This window comes from Penaeus japonicus, unplaced genomic scaffold, assembly GCF_977035675.1.
Source record: "Penaeus japonicus unplaced genomic scaffold, GWHDUDI00000001_assembly GWHDUDI00000022, whole genome shotgun sequence".
In the NCBI taxonomy this organism is placed as follows: domain Eukaryota; kingdom Metazoa; phylum Arthropoda; class Malacostraca; order Decapoda; family Penaeidae; genus Penaeus; species Penaeus japonicus.
Window position 1 is genome coordinate 18054158 of NW_028234424.1, and position 12500 is coordinate 18066657.

At 40.7% G+C, this 12500-nt stretch overlaps 1 protein-coding gene across 1 annotated transcript in view; it reads right to left on the reverse strand.

The window, feature by feature from the left end:
- Positions 1–12500, reverse strand: part of Ddx1 (ATP-dependent RNA helicase Ddx1) — a 24698-nt gene that overhangs the window by 11625 nt on the left and 573 nt on the right. Inside the window, exons 2-8 of the mRNA XM_043000173.2 lie at positions 9520–9571; positions 8452–8633; positions 6962–7161; positions 6336–6578; positions 5453–5623; positions 5045–5299; positions 2719–2841 (exon numbers count right to left, since the gene is read on the reverse strand). Of these exons, the coding sequence (XP_042856107.1) occupies positions 2719–2841; positions 5045–5299; positions 5453–5623; positions 6336–6578; positions 6962–7161; positions 8452–8633; positions 9520–9571 (1226 nt within the window). The remainder of the gene's footprint in view (positions 1–2718; positions 2842–5044; positions 5300–5452; positions 5624–6335; positions 6579–6961; positions 7162–8451; positions 8634–9519; positions 9572–12500) is intronic.

Genomic DNA, 12500 nt, shown 5'->3' on the forward strand with positions numbered 1-12500 from the left:
GCGAACCTGATCCTGATTATCCTGTGATGTCCGACTGTGAGTTGGAGGACGACTCTGATTCGGACTTCAACCCTGAGGAGCTGGATACTGATGACGACAACGACTGGGAGGAACTGGAGTATGTCTCTGGTCTTGACAGCTCCATTGACTCCGACCAGCCGCTCTTCGTCACTCTCGAACGCCTCGCAAAGGAGAATGCCCCTGGAACCTCACGCTTCAAGTGGAAGAAGGAGAATGTACCTCACCGCTTTGCTTTTGCTGGCCGCCTGGGCGTCAAGCTTGACTACCTGAGCACGGACTCATCGGCGAAGGAGGTATTCGACTGCTTCTTTACTCCACAGCTGTGGGAGATGATGATGGAGGAGACCAACCGGTACACCGAGCAGAACCCACCCGCCTCTTCACCGCACATGAAGAAGTGGAGTGTCACGGATGTCACAGAGCTTCAGAGGTACCAGGGACTTCGCATGCTCATGGGTGTCCAGCCCCGCCCTTCCTTCCGTGACTACTGGTCGACGAACCCGCTCCTTAGGTGTTCCGTTTTTCCGGAGACGATGACCCGTTATCGTTTTGATGCCATCACGGGGCACCTTCACTTTTCGGATAACGAGGACCCCTGCACTGCCGACGACCGTCTGTGGAAGCTCCGGCCCATCATTGACTGTTTCGGGGAGCAGGTCAAGACCGTCTTCACGCCGGAGCAGAAGGTGACTGTCGACGAGAGTCTCTTCGCCTACAGAGTTGTGCGCCAGCGATGGCCCTGCTGCGGGGTACACCTCTGCCTTCAAGGTGTACATGGGTCAGGACCGCGGCAGCCTGCCGGCGTCCATGAAGACCGTGACCGACCTCATGAGCGCCGCCTACCTCTTTGACAAGGGGTATGAGCTGTACACTGACAACTGGTACAGCTCCCCCACTCTCTTCCATCACCTGCAGGCCCGGAAGACGAACGCGGTGGGGACAGTCCGTCTAAACCGCAAGTTCATGCCGAAGGACCTGAAGGTAACGAAGAGGGGCCAGATAGGCTCGGAGTCAACAGCGACAGGGATGTTGGCCTTATCATGGAAGGATCGGAAGGATGTGAATATGCTCTCGACGATCCATCGCAGCGAATCTGTCGACCTGCCGCCGAATCGCTGTGGAGAGGTCCGCACGAAGCCGAAGGTTGTTGTCGATTACAACGTCGGCATGAAGGGCGTCGACCTTTCGGACCAGTTGGCACACTCCTATGAGATCCCTAGGAAGTGCCACAAGTGGTATCAAGTCCTATTTCACCACTTGATCGACACGGCGGTGGTAAACAGCTTCCTTGTTCACTGCTACCTCGGTGGAAGATTGACCCACCTCGAGTTCTGACTGCAACTCATCGAGAGCCTTCTCAGTGCTGCAGCCGGACAGCCACCACCTGGCAGAAGAACTCCCCTTCGACGTGAACTTCACCCCCGCCACGATGGGCACACGCTCGTCGCAACCCCCAGCTATCGTCGCTGCAAGCAGTGCAGGATCGCGAGAGGGAAGAGGAAGGAGGTGAAGTTTATGTGCGCAGTGTGACGTCGGACTCTGCCCAGGGGAGTGCTTCAATGGGTATCATAACATCTGATACCTATGCTGTTCCAGAGCTTCTTCCGACCATCTTGGAAGATGGCGTTTTCCCCATTTTAGGGGAGCAAAAAATCAATAAAGAGATAATGTGTTTGACATGCCTATACCCCTATGAGTAAGAATAAAGACTATTGTACACGACAAACATCAAAAAAATAATTCCCAGTTAGCGTAGCCTGACAGACCTCTAAAAATAAATAAAATTTATTTTATAGTACGTAAAGATAATAAGATTATACATAGAAAGCCACACTAGAAAGCATGAAAGTTACTCCGAGCCGATAGGCGAACTCAGCTAAGCGAGTTACACCCCCCGGCATATCGATACAACACCATTTTCTATGGCCCGGCGAGAGCGTCGCGCAGGAGTTTTTCAGCCCGGCGGTATTGGGTTAATGAAAATAATATCAAAGATATCATCATCAGTATCTGACAAAAACATATCAGAAAACATATAGAAATAGGCAAGCTTTGTGCACTTTACTAATTGTAAAAGTATCATTTCTTTAAAACTTAAATTAATTCACATCATTGCACTTACCGTATAGCCAAAGAAAATGCAATATAGCAGAACTGTAATAAAATTATTTACACTTTAACATACACTTAGACCTTAACCCTTTCCCGACGGGGCACTCGCTACGCGAAGACCCATATGCCGGGCGATTGCAATATTGCATTGAAATCGTCACACTGGCGTGACGCCCCGGCATCGGGAGTTTGGCTGTGTCACACGAGTGTGACACACCGTCGTCATAGGGTTAATATAATACAAGTCATAGAAGTTTAACCCCAAAATCCTAAATATATTCACTTAACAGATCCTTCAATCCAGTGGAAAATGTAGATAGAGGTACAAATGAAACTAAATAACTTCCTAACACAAGTGATGCAATTCTCGTGTTTTGATTTCCTCATCACAAGAGAGTTGTGAGGCAGAATCATTTACACATCAACAGTCTGCGTCCACACAGAAAATCGACACAAACACTACCTGCAACTTGACTTTCGATCAACACGGTGATTACTTCTACAAAAAAGAAACTTTTAACACTATTATATTATTATAATAGGTACTTACAGCTACACAGAACTTTTGCTATGCAGGTTACTTACAGCCATACGTTTGACCTCAAAGGAATGCAGTGTGGCAGAACAGACAATCATCTGGAGCCTCTTTCCATCGGACGTGATTTTAGGAATGGAGTTGTAGATGTTATTGATGAGCCGTTCGTGTCCCTGAAAATCATCAATGTCACTACTGATGTATGCAAGTTCATGGGATGCAACTAAATTTTATACTGGTTTAGAATTTTAAAAAAAGATAAATAAATAGAATATAAAGAGAGAATACAGCTAGGATTGGTAGTTAAGAAAAGGTAATCAATTATTTTTTTATATTTCGACATTTGTATGAAAAGCAACAAGGAAATACAACAAATCTGCAGAAATTTAATATATCAAATCATATTAACAAAATCATACTAGATTAACCCATTCACGACGGGGGCATTCCAGCCTTACATGTCACAATGCCGGGGCTCTGGAACGCATAGGCCTAAATCAGTTAAATAAACGACGTCGTATGGCGTCCCCAGCGAACGGGCCTAGAATGCGCGGTACAGTAGTGTACCACCCGTCCAGAGAGGGTTAAGTCCCTGCCAAATCTTTTATCGGTTTTGACAGCAAAAATCTTTAATTTTAGAATCTCAAAGGCCGCTACAGAAATTTGGAAAAAAGAAAATACCTTTCTCTAATTTATTTCATCTGACATAAAATGGATTTCAAATCATTATATAACAATATACATATCAAATGCACATCAAGACTTCAATTATTCTCTAACAATTGTTTAAAGAGCCTGCTTCATTACAATAAAGAGAGAAAATGAAATGTCTGTCTTGGGGATCTATAAGAGAAAATGCAGGCTAAGATTATACCTTATCTAATTCATAGATGGCTGTGGATATAGATAACAATCAGAATGGATGAGCTGGTTTATATCAACTTTCATACTAGATAAAATGTAATATGTTACTATCTTAACCCTCTCTGGACGGGTGGTACAGTACTGTACCACTCATTCAAAAGCCCAGTGGCCGGGCGGCACAGTATTGTGCCAGCCATTTAATTGATTTAGGCCTAATAATTCGAAAGCCCCGGCATTGTGACATTCAAGGCTAGAATGCCCCCGTCGTGAATGGGTTAACAAACATATTTTGAAACCACTACTTTATTAATGTGGGCATTTCTAAGAAAATGATGGGCTAAAAAGAATAAAAATCACCAAAATTGGGTTTTGTGGGAGACTATTTCTTAAGAACCCGTTTGAAAAAAATAAATAAATAAATAACTCCAAAAAGATGCATCCCACAATACGATTTCTTTTTATAAGGTCTTGATTATTTTGATTATGATATGGTATGAATTTCATGAGTTCTTAACCCATTTGTGCTGGGGCACATATTTGCCTAATTCCACTCCCACTGACTACATAACAAGCATGCACACTGACCAAGTGCCTCTCAGAGTGCTTTTCACCCACCTGATTCAATGGGGTGATAATAGTTTTTGTATTTATATTACTTTCACAAGAGAAGAAAAATGTGTCTAAACAAATGGTACTCTTGTGAGTATATGCATACGTAACAATATAAAATGTGATTATATGGAGAGATTATAATGTGATAGGACAGGAACAAAACATTCCCATCACAGGATATCATGAAAGGGTTAAAGAGTCACTGTCTTTGTTTTATAAATTTGGTACTGTTCAGAAATCTAAACTGATGACTCTTTTGTATGAAAGAATTTTTGAATTCTGAATTTCAAATACAATGCCAGGTTGCTAAGGTTGCTTCTACATATACTAATCAATAATGCTGCAATGCAAGAAAGTGGGGATATCAGTTTGTTCCAATATTGGAAAATTAAACTGTCTCCATCTCTTTTCCTCCTTTTTTTTTTTTTCTCTCTCTCTCTCTTTTTAATACAGATCCCAATAAATCATGCATAACAATAATTTGTAACAACATAAGTGCTATTTTGAAACTCAAGCTGTAATTAGTCATAAACCCACAATGACCGAACAACAAACCATCAAACGAGAACTTAGATTATCTTCACAGAAATTAGATCTATACTCACACACAAAACCAGAGCAAAACAGCTCTCATTGGAAAGTGATTCAGAAATTCAAAGATAATGCGAAGAGTTCTGACACTTTTACATTCCTGCATCACTTTCCTACATTTAGAGCTTCCATCTCCTGAGGTATATATCCTTCAGGATAGATAATCCTCTTAGCAATCCTGTGCCGACAAATTGAAGATAAAAGAAATCAACAAACGATGATGAGGAGATGACGAAGAGAAAGAGAAAGAGGAAGAGGAAGATTAGAGGAAGAACAACACAAAAAAGAAGAGAAGCACTCTATGCTTACCTGCTTCAGAAGACCATCAGCTTCATCCAGTACAAAGAACTTGCACGACTGGAGTGAGAGCTGTCCAGTGTTTATGAGATCCTCCAGTCGTCCAGGAGTGCCACACACAATGTCAATGCCTGAGTTAAGTGCTGCAATCTGGTCCTTCACTGGAATGCCACCTACAACCAGCAAGTCACGCACCACTGGATTGTCCAGATGTTTGCGGAACATTTTGAGCTGCGTGAGTGTCTGCTCAGCCAGTTCCCGAGAAGGCTGTCAGGAGGGGAGGGAGGTAAGAAGGCATCTGAAGACATGACATATTCAGCTGTCTGTCTGAACATACATAGATATAATGAATATCAATTAGCATCTTCATCCAATGAAAACCATCATGAATTAATTTGACATCCTCAGAGAACACCTTACCTCAATAATAATGGCTTGAGGAGCATTATTTTCCACCTTCTGCGGCCTATCTCCGCCCCGTACACCAGAGGTCACTGTGCAGTCCTTGGGAGCCTGGCAAATGGCCACAAAGCCACCCTTTGGAGGGTGCTTGAATTCGGTTGCTCCAAAGTTGAAGGACATCTCAGCATTCTGCCAAACAACATAAAAGTCACAAGTATATTTACCTGCAATTTACATAATCATTTTTAATCATGACCTATCTTTTGTATTTCTTCAATTTTCTGCTATTATCTTGGTTTAATATCCTAGTTCATTATCACCAGGGTTTTCAAAAACTTCTAAATCTCTTACAGCCGTCAGGCACATAGGGTATACAGTAATTTCTGGAAGCCCATCACACAAGGCGCTGTTACATTTCGGAAGCCTGACAGGAAAACTTGGTCCCGCGATATTGTGTTAGTAATTTTGTGAGCCCCGGATACACATCTCTCTTCTAGAAAGGGACTTCTGCTAATTATTAGTCTACTGATATCAATATTAAGCCTGCTTTAGCGATTTCCACATTTTACAGGAATCCACAAGAAATTACAAAATTCTACACTTCTCCATCTCTATGTGTATGAGGTGAACTTGCAAGATGAGCTTATATCAGTAAATTATAATAGCAAAACTTTATCTTTCCCTTTAGTTGAATTTAGTTGGGTACAACCCTCAAGTCAAAAATAAAAATATAAAACAAGACAAAACTACACATGCTTGAAAACCAGCAGACCTAAACACAAGAGATAGACTTATCAACCAGTTCACACAAACACAAAACCCAAGCCAAGAGAGCCCACAAAAAGAACAAAGTCCCTCCTCTTCTCCTTCCCACATCCGCACCCCCTAAACACTCTCGAACCTTGAGCACAACAGCTGGGAGGAAGGTGGAGTTCTTGAACTCGCTGCGGAGGGTGAAGGCCTTTCCAAGGTCCGCCCCGTTTTTGCTGTAACGGATCTCCATTGCGTCCAGGTCCAGGTAGCAGCCAATCACATCTTTCAGACCAAAAGGTTCACCGAAGTCATCGAACTGGCGGCAGTTGGACTTCTTGCCTGTACCACCGAAGCCAAAACCTGCCTTGCATGTGCCCAGGTCCAGGGCAGCCTGCAAAATAGAAAGAAATAATGAGGATGGTAAATAACAATAATAAAAACAGCAAAAATAAGAAAAACATACCAATACCAATCTTTTTTCTGCTACTATTACTTACAATTCTAATAATAATCATAATAATAACAACAATAATAGCAATTGTTATTATCATTATCAATAACATTACTATTATCACTACCATAATAATAAAACCAATAACACTAATAACAGTTACATACCAGATGCAGATGCATATAAAAAATAATTATAGATATAAATAAAAATACGTATAAAGAAATAGAAATCGATACAGATACAGAAATGGATATAAAAATATGCATCTCTCCCTCACGATGTCTTCACAAATATGTCTGAACTGAACTGATCTCCCTCACCTGTGGCGTTGCCCATCCAACGCGGCAAAGCCCCTCATCAGATACGGTCGCCTCGTAGTAGTACTTGCCCTTGCCAGCGACCCCCTTGGTGCAGCGGACACCTTGCCAGGCCTTAGGGTCACGGGACTGGCACCGTAGGCCGTCAGGGGTCACTGCCATGCCAGCATCACGGTCAAAGAAGCTCATCAGCCAGTTGGGAGCTTTGGGATTCAAAAAAATGAGTTAGGAGTCATGGCCTTGTAGATCAAAAATTTTATGGCACCAACAGAAATATTCAACTGCTCTTTGGTTGAATAAATGCATGCCAAATCATCCATGTTGAGTAATTCTAAAAACAATGGGTAATAAATTTGTCTAATCCAGCCTGACATAAAGTAGACAAGGATATCCATTTTAGAGATATGAAAAGTGAGTTGTTAACCCATTCCCGACGGGGGAATTCTAGCCTTTGAATGGTCCATGATGCGGGGCGTTCGATATTAGGCCAAAAAACCATATTGAACCACAAATATGTGGCCGCCCGCCGACTGTGAACTTGGCGGTACAACTGCGCGCGGTACCACATGCTGTTGTACCCCACCCTCCTGTGTTGTAAGCGTAAAAGAGAAAATTGCAGTTGCTAAAGGCTGCACTAAAAATTAAAAAGCAATTGAATTAACATTTATTTTGAGATATAGAAACCACACCTTAATGACAACCCTTATTAGAGACAATAATAAAATCAAAACTAATAAATATCCTGCTCTTTACACAAATTAAAAAATAACTTTCTTTTCCAAAATAAAAATCATGCTCATAATTGAAAAACGATTCTCCCTTAAACAAATCTGTCTCCCAAAGAAAACAAAACAACTGTAATCTCTATAAGCCTGGTTACTTTAAAGAAAAAACAACAACAATAATCTCTCTATTCTTCAAGGAGATGAAAAAATGCTATTGCCACACAATATACAACTAAGTCAGATCTAATCTTCTGAAAATGGGGAGAATTCCAGGCAAAAAACAGAAAAGCTTTTCATCACAGGAAAAAAAAAAAGAATATATATACAAAATGAATAATCCAACACAGCAGCAATAAAAAATGAGGGTCGGGGGAAGGGGGATCATATTCCAAGTAAAAAAAATAAAAATAGTGGAAGAGAAACAAAGGAGACAAACACAAAAAATGGAAAAAAAATGAAAATAATAACAATAATAGTGAATAGAAACAAGAATGATTGATGATGATGATGATGATGATGATGATGATGATGATGATGATGATGATGACGATGATGATGACGATGATGATGACGATGACGATGACGATGATGATGATGATAGTAATTATAGCAATAATAGTTATAATAATAAAAACAATAATAATAATAATGACATAAACAATATGAATAACAGAAATAACATATATATAACATAAACACCATAAATAATAAGTATAACATATACAAGGGAAAAAACAACACACACAACGCAAATCTTCCCCCACTCACAGACTTCTTTGTTGACCTTGGACGTCTTGCCCTGCTGGATGTCCTTGAGTGCCTCCCACACAATCTGCAGGATGGGCAGGCAGAAGGCACCCGTCTTGCCGCTGCCCGTCTCCGCGGCCATCAGCACATCCCCACCGCCTAGGATGAGTGGCACGGCTTCGTTCTGCACATCGGTTGGGAGCCTTAGGGAGGAGGAGAGAGGGGAGGAGGTTGAGTGAGGGAAGGGGGAGGCGGGAGAGGGGGTGCTGAAGGTAACAGGTGGTTTGTGGTCTGTCTGTCTCTGTCTATTTGTCTGCTTATTTGTCTATCTCTCTGTTTATTTGTCTGTCTGTCTGATTATTTGTCAGTCTGTCTGTCTGATTATTTGTCAGTCTGTCTGTCTGATTATTTGTCTGTCAGTCTGTCTGATTATTTGTCTGTCTGTCTGTCTGATTATTTGTCAGTCTGTCTGATTATTTGTCAGTCTGTCTGTCTGATTATTTGTCAGTCTGTCTGATTATTTGTCTGTCGGTCTGTCTGATTATTTGTCTGTCGGTCTGTCTGATTATTTGTCTGTCGGTCTGTCTGATTATTTGTCTGTCGGTCTGTCTGATTATTTGTCTGTCGGTCTGTCTGATTATTTGTCTGTCGGTCTGTCTGATTATTTGTCTGTCGGTCTGTCTGATTATTTGTCTGTCAGTCTGTCTGATTATTTGTCTGTCAGTCTGTCTGATTATTTATTTGTCTGTCTGTCTGTCTGTCTGTCTGTCTGTCTGTCTGTCTGTCTGTCTGTCTGTCTGTCTGTCTGTCTGTCTGTCTGTCTGTCTGTCTGTCTGTCTGTCTATCTGTCTGTCTGTCTGTCTGTCTGTCTGTCTGTCTGTCACTGGTTTTATTTGACTTGCACAATGAGAAAGATAGATAGATAGAGATAGAGATAGATAGAGATAGATAGATGGATAGATAGAGAGATAGACAGAAGGAAGGAAGGAGATAGATGGACAGACACAGACAGAGACAGATGGATAGATACAGAGACAGAAATAAATATATCAAATAAATACTAGTTTACTCTTTGAACCCTTTACTCACGTCCAGTCCATCTCCTCGACAGCTTTTGCTATCTCCGACATTACACCCATCTCTGGAAGGAGGAGAATAATTAATAATTATAATATTATAGCTACAACTAAAACAACAATTTCTAAAACTGTCCTTCAAACTTTATAAAGACTGTAAAATGAATCTATAGGTCACCTCAACTATAGCTGGCTCACCTTTTCTCTTTCAAACCACACCTCCCAATCCATTGATCAAATTTATACAGCAGCTATTATGCCTATGATTGATTATGTATGAATGACAGTATGTCCACAAATAAACCCTCTAATTATAGGAGCTAACTGAACTACTACAGTGAGTTATTGTTCTTCCTGTTATGCAATAATTGGAAAAAGATCAACCTTTAGGAAATACAAGGATTCCTGAAGATCTAATTTGTTTATTAATGACAATCAAAGAAAATACAAAATAAATTGACAGGCTAATCACAGGCAAGGTCACTTTCATTTTGCCTACTGGGCTTCAAAAAGTTTGATTATTAACCCATTCATGCCGGGGGCATTCCAGCCTTGCATGTCACAATGCCGGGGCTCTCGAACGCATAGGCCTAAATCAATTGAATAAACGACGCCGTATTGCGTCCCCAGCGAACGGGCCTAATATGCGCGGTACTGTAATATACCACCCGTCATGAGAGGGTTAAGACAGTTCAGACCCGGTTCTCATATAATGAATATGTGTTTGTGTTTTCAGCATTGCTTCTGGTTCAGGATAATAGGTCTGAACTGAAAATGTGAAATGTACACTGATGATGCATCCAAAAGGTTTATTGTCAAATAAGGGACAAGTCAAAGCCCTGTCTTGCCAGAATGCACATGAATATTTCTTGATCTTTCTGCTTTAACATCATAAGGGGTGAAGGCAACCGTGATCACAGTGCACACAGTACAGTATGCAGGTGAGTACACTGTAAGAAAATTACATATTTCAAATTTTTATCATACATGAGGAAGAAATAAACCATTCTTTAAGGAACTGATGTCCCCATCCCCCACCTAAAAACTTGCTTTTCCATGGTTCCCTAATGCCTATTGGATGGGGCTTGGGGTTACTAGTTTGGATACTAGAGGCCGATATAAAAAATGCACATCGCGATTTTGTCTTCGAGTCACATTGTCACAATCAGATACTTTACCAGTGAATCGCCCTTCTGAGTTTATTGCCTAACGACTATAATGCCAGCGAGAATTTAGAGATGCTGTAGTTATATTCCCAGATTACTAGCACCTTACTAAATACCACGATGGTATTATCAATGAAATCTTCTCACCCTCTACTATTCATATATAGTGGAGATAATCCTCTATTCATATATAGTGGAGATAATACTGTGAATCTGCCATATACCCCACAATTGGGCCTCAATAGCAGGGGAGGGCATGAAGTGGATAAGGGTCTTTGGCCTTCATAATGCAGTAATAAACAATCAATGGATGTGTTTTTGTTTTACCTGATGTGCAACATGTTTGAAAAAGAGACATCTACAGGAAGAAAATATTTCAGGATGTTCAATTTGAGAGGCTATTCATGAAGTTTTTTCAGTTCCTAATTTTTTATGAATCCATGAGGTAGACTTTTCAAGCAGGTTTAGAACCAGTTTTCTGATCAAGAAGAAATGTGTGTTTGCTCTATTGATTCCAGTTTTCATAGATTAGCAATAGGGAACACACATCAACAATGTACTTAAATGGTTTATCACCAAATATGGAACCACACAAAGCTCTCTCTTGCCAGAATAGATGTGCATGTTTGTTGATCTTTTTGCCATAGCATCACTAGTTATAGAGGCCACTGTAATTGCTAGTGCATATGGTAGGCCATGTAGGTGAAGAGATTGCAAAGAAACCACATCTTTTACATCTCTTTTTTGCAGTAGCCAGAAATTGTGGTATATATCAATGCAATTTATTCATATATTACCCAGCAATTTCCTTAATCTACTTCCTACCCTCCCCTAATATCAAGACTCAAGATATGGGGGGGGGGAGAGAATTGCTGATTATATCTACTGTATATGTGTAGCAAAGGGCGAGAAGAATCCCTTAGTATCACTGTCATTGTATTTAGTAATACGACAGCATTCTAATAATGTACCATGCTGCCTAACACAAAATTTTGGGTGAAAATAATATAATTTCGTCAATGGCTTCATTGTGCTTCAAACAAATCCGGCAATCAGTCCAGCAGCAAATGAAGCACACCTGCATTACTGGCCCTCATAACTAGGAAGCACGCAGTGGGTACCAAAGGAATTGTGGAGTAAAATCAAAAGATCGAGATGTATCAAGCAACAATTTTGATCCATAATCACTGCATTGCCTGGTCTACAAAATCTTCTACTGGTATTCTGGTACGATAAGGCCTGAGCAAATACACGGACTTGGTACAGTTTGGGATAAAATCTAGACGTATGGAATTACTCCATGGGACATGTTACAAGACGACTTATTTCAATAATGAGCCTTACCGGAATGAAATTTATGAGTCGTACAAGAGTGGAATTTATGTGTCTTACTTGAGTGGAATGATTGAACTGGTATAAAAGAAAAGTTCCGTTGATTAATCCATTAGATGGATTTTTCAATTTCTGTGTTTGGCATCATTTCCAATAATAACACAGTCCCTAACGAGTACAGTGCCTAATAAGTATAATCCCTGTTGAGTACAGTGAATAATAAGTATGATGCCTATTGAGTACAGTGCCTAAAAAAAGGTATGATGCCTATTGAGTACAGTGCCTAAAAAAAGGTATGATGCCTATTGAGTACAGTGCCTAAAAAAAGTATGATGTCTAATGAGTACAGTACCTCAAAAGTATGATGCCAACCAATACATGCCAAATAAGTATGATGCCAACCATGTAATGTATCCTAAAAGTATGATGTCTAATGAGTACAGTACCTCAAAAGTACGATGCCTAACGAGTATAGTACCTAATACGTGAAAAGCCT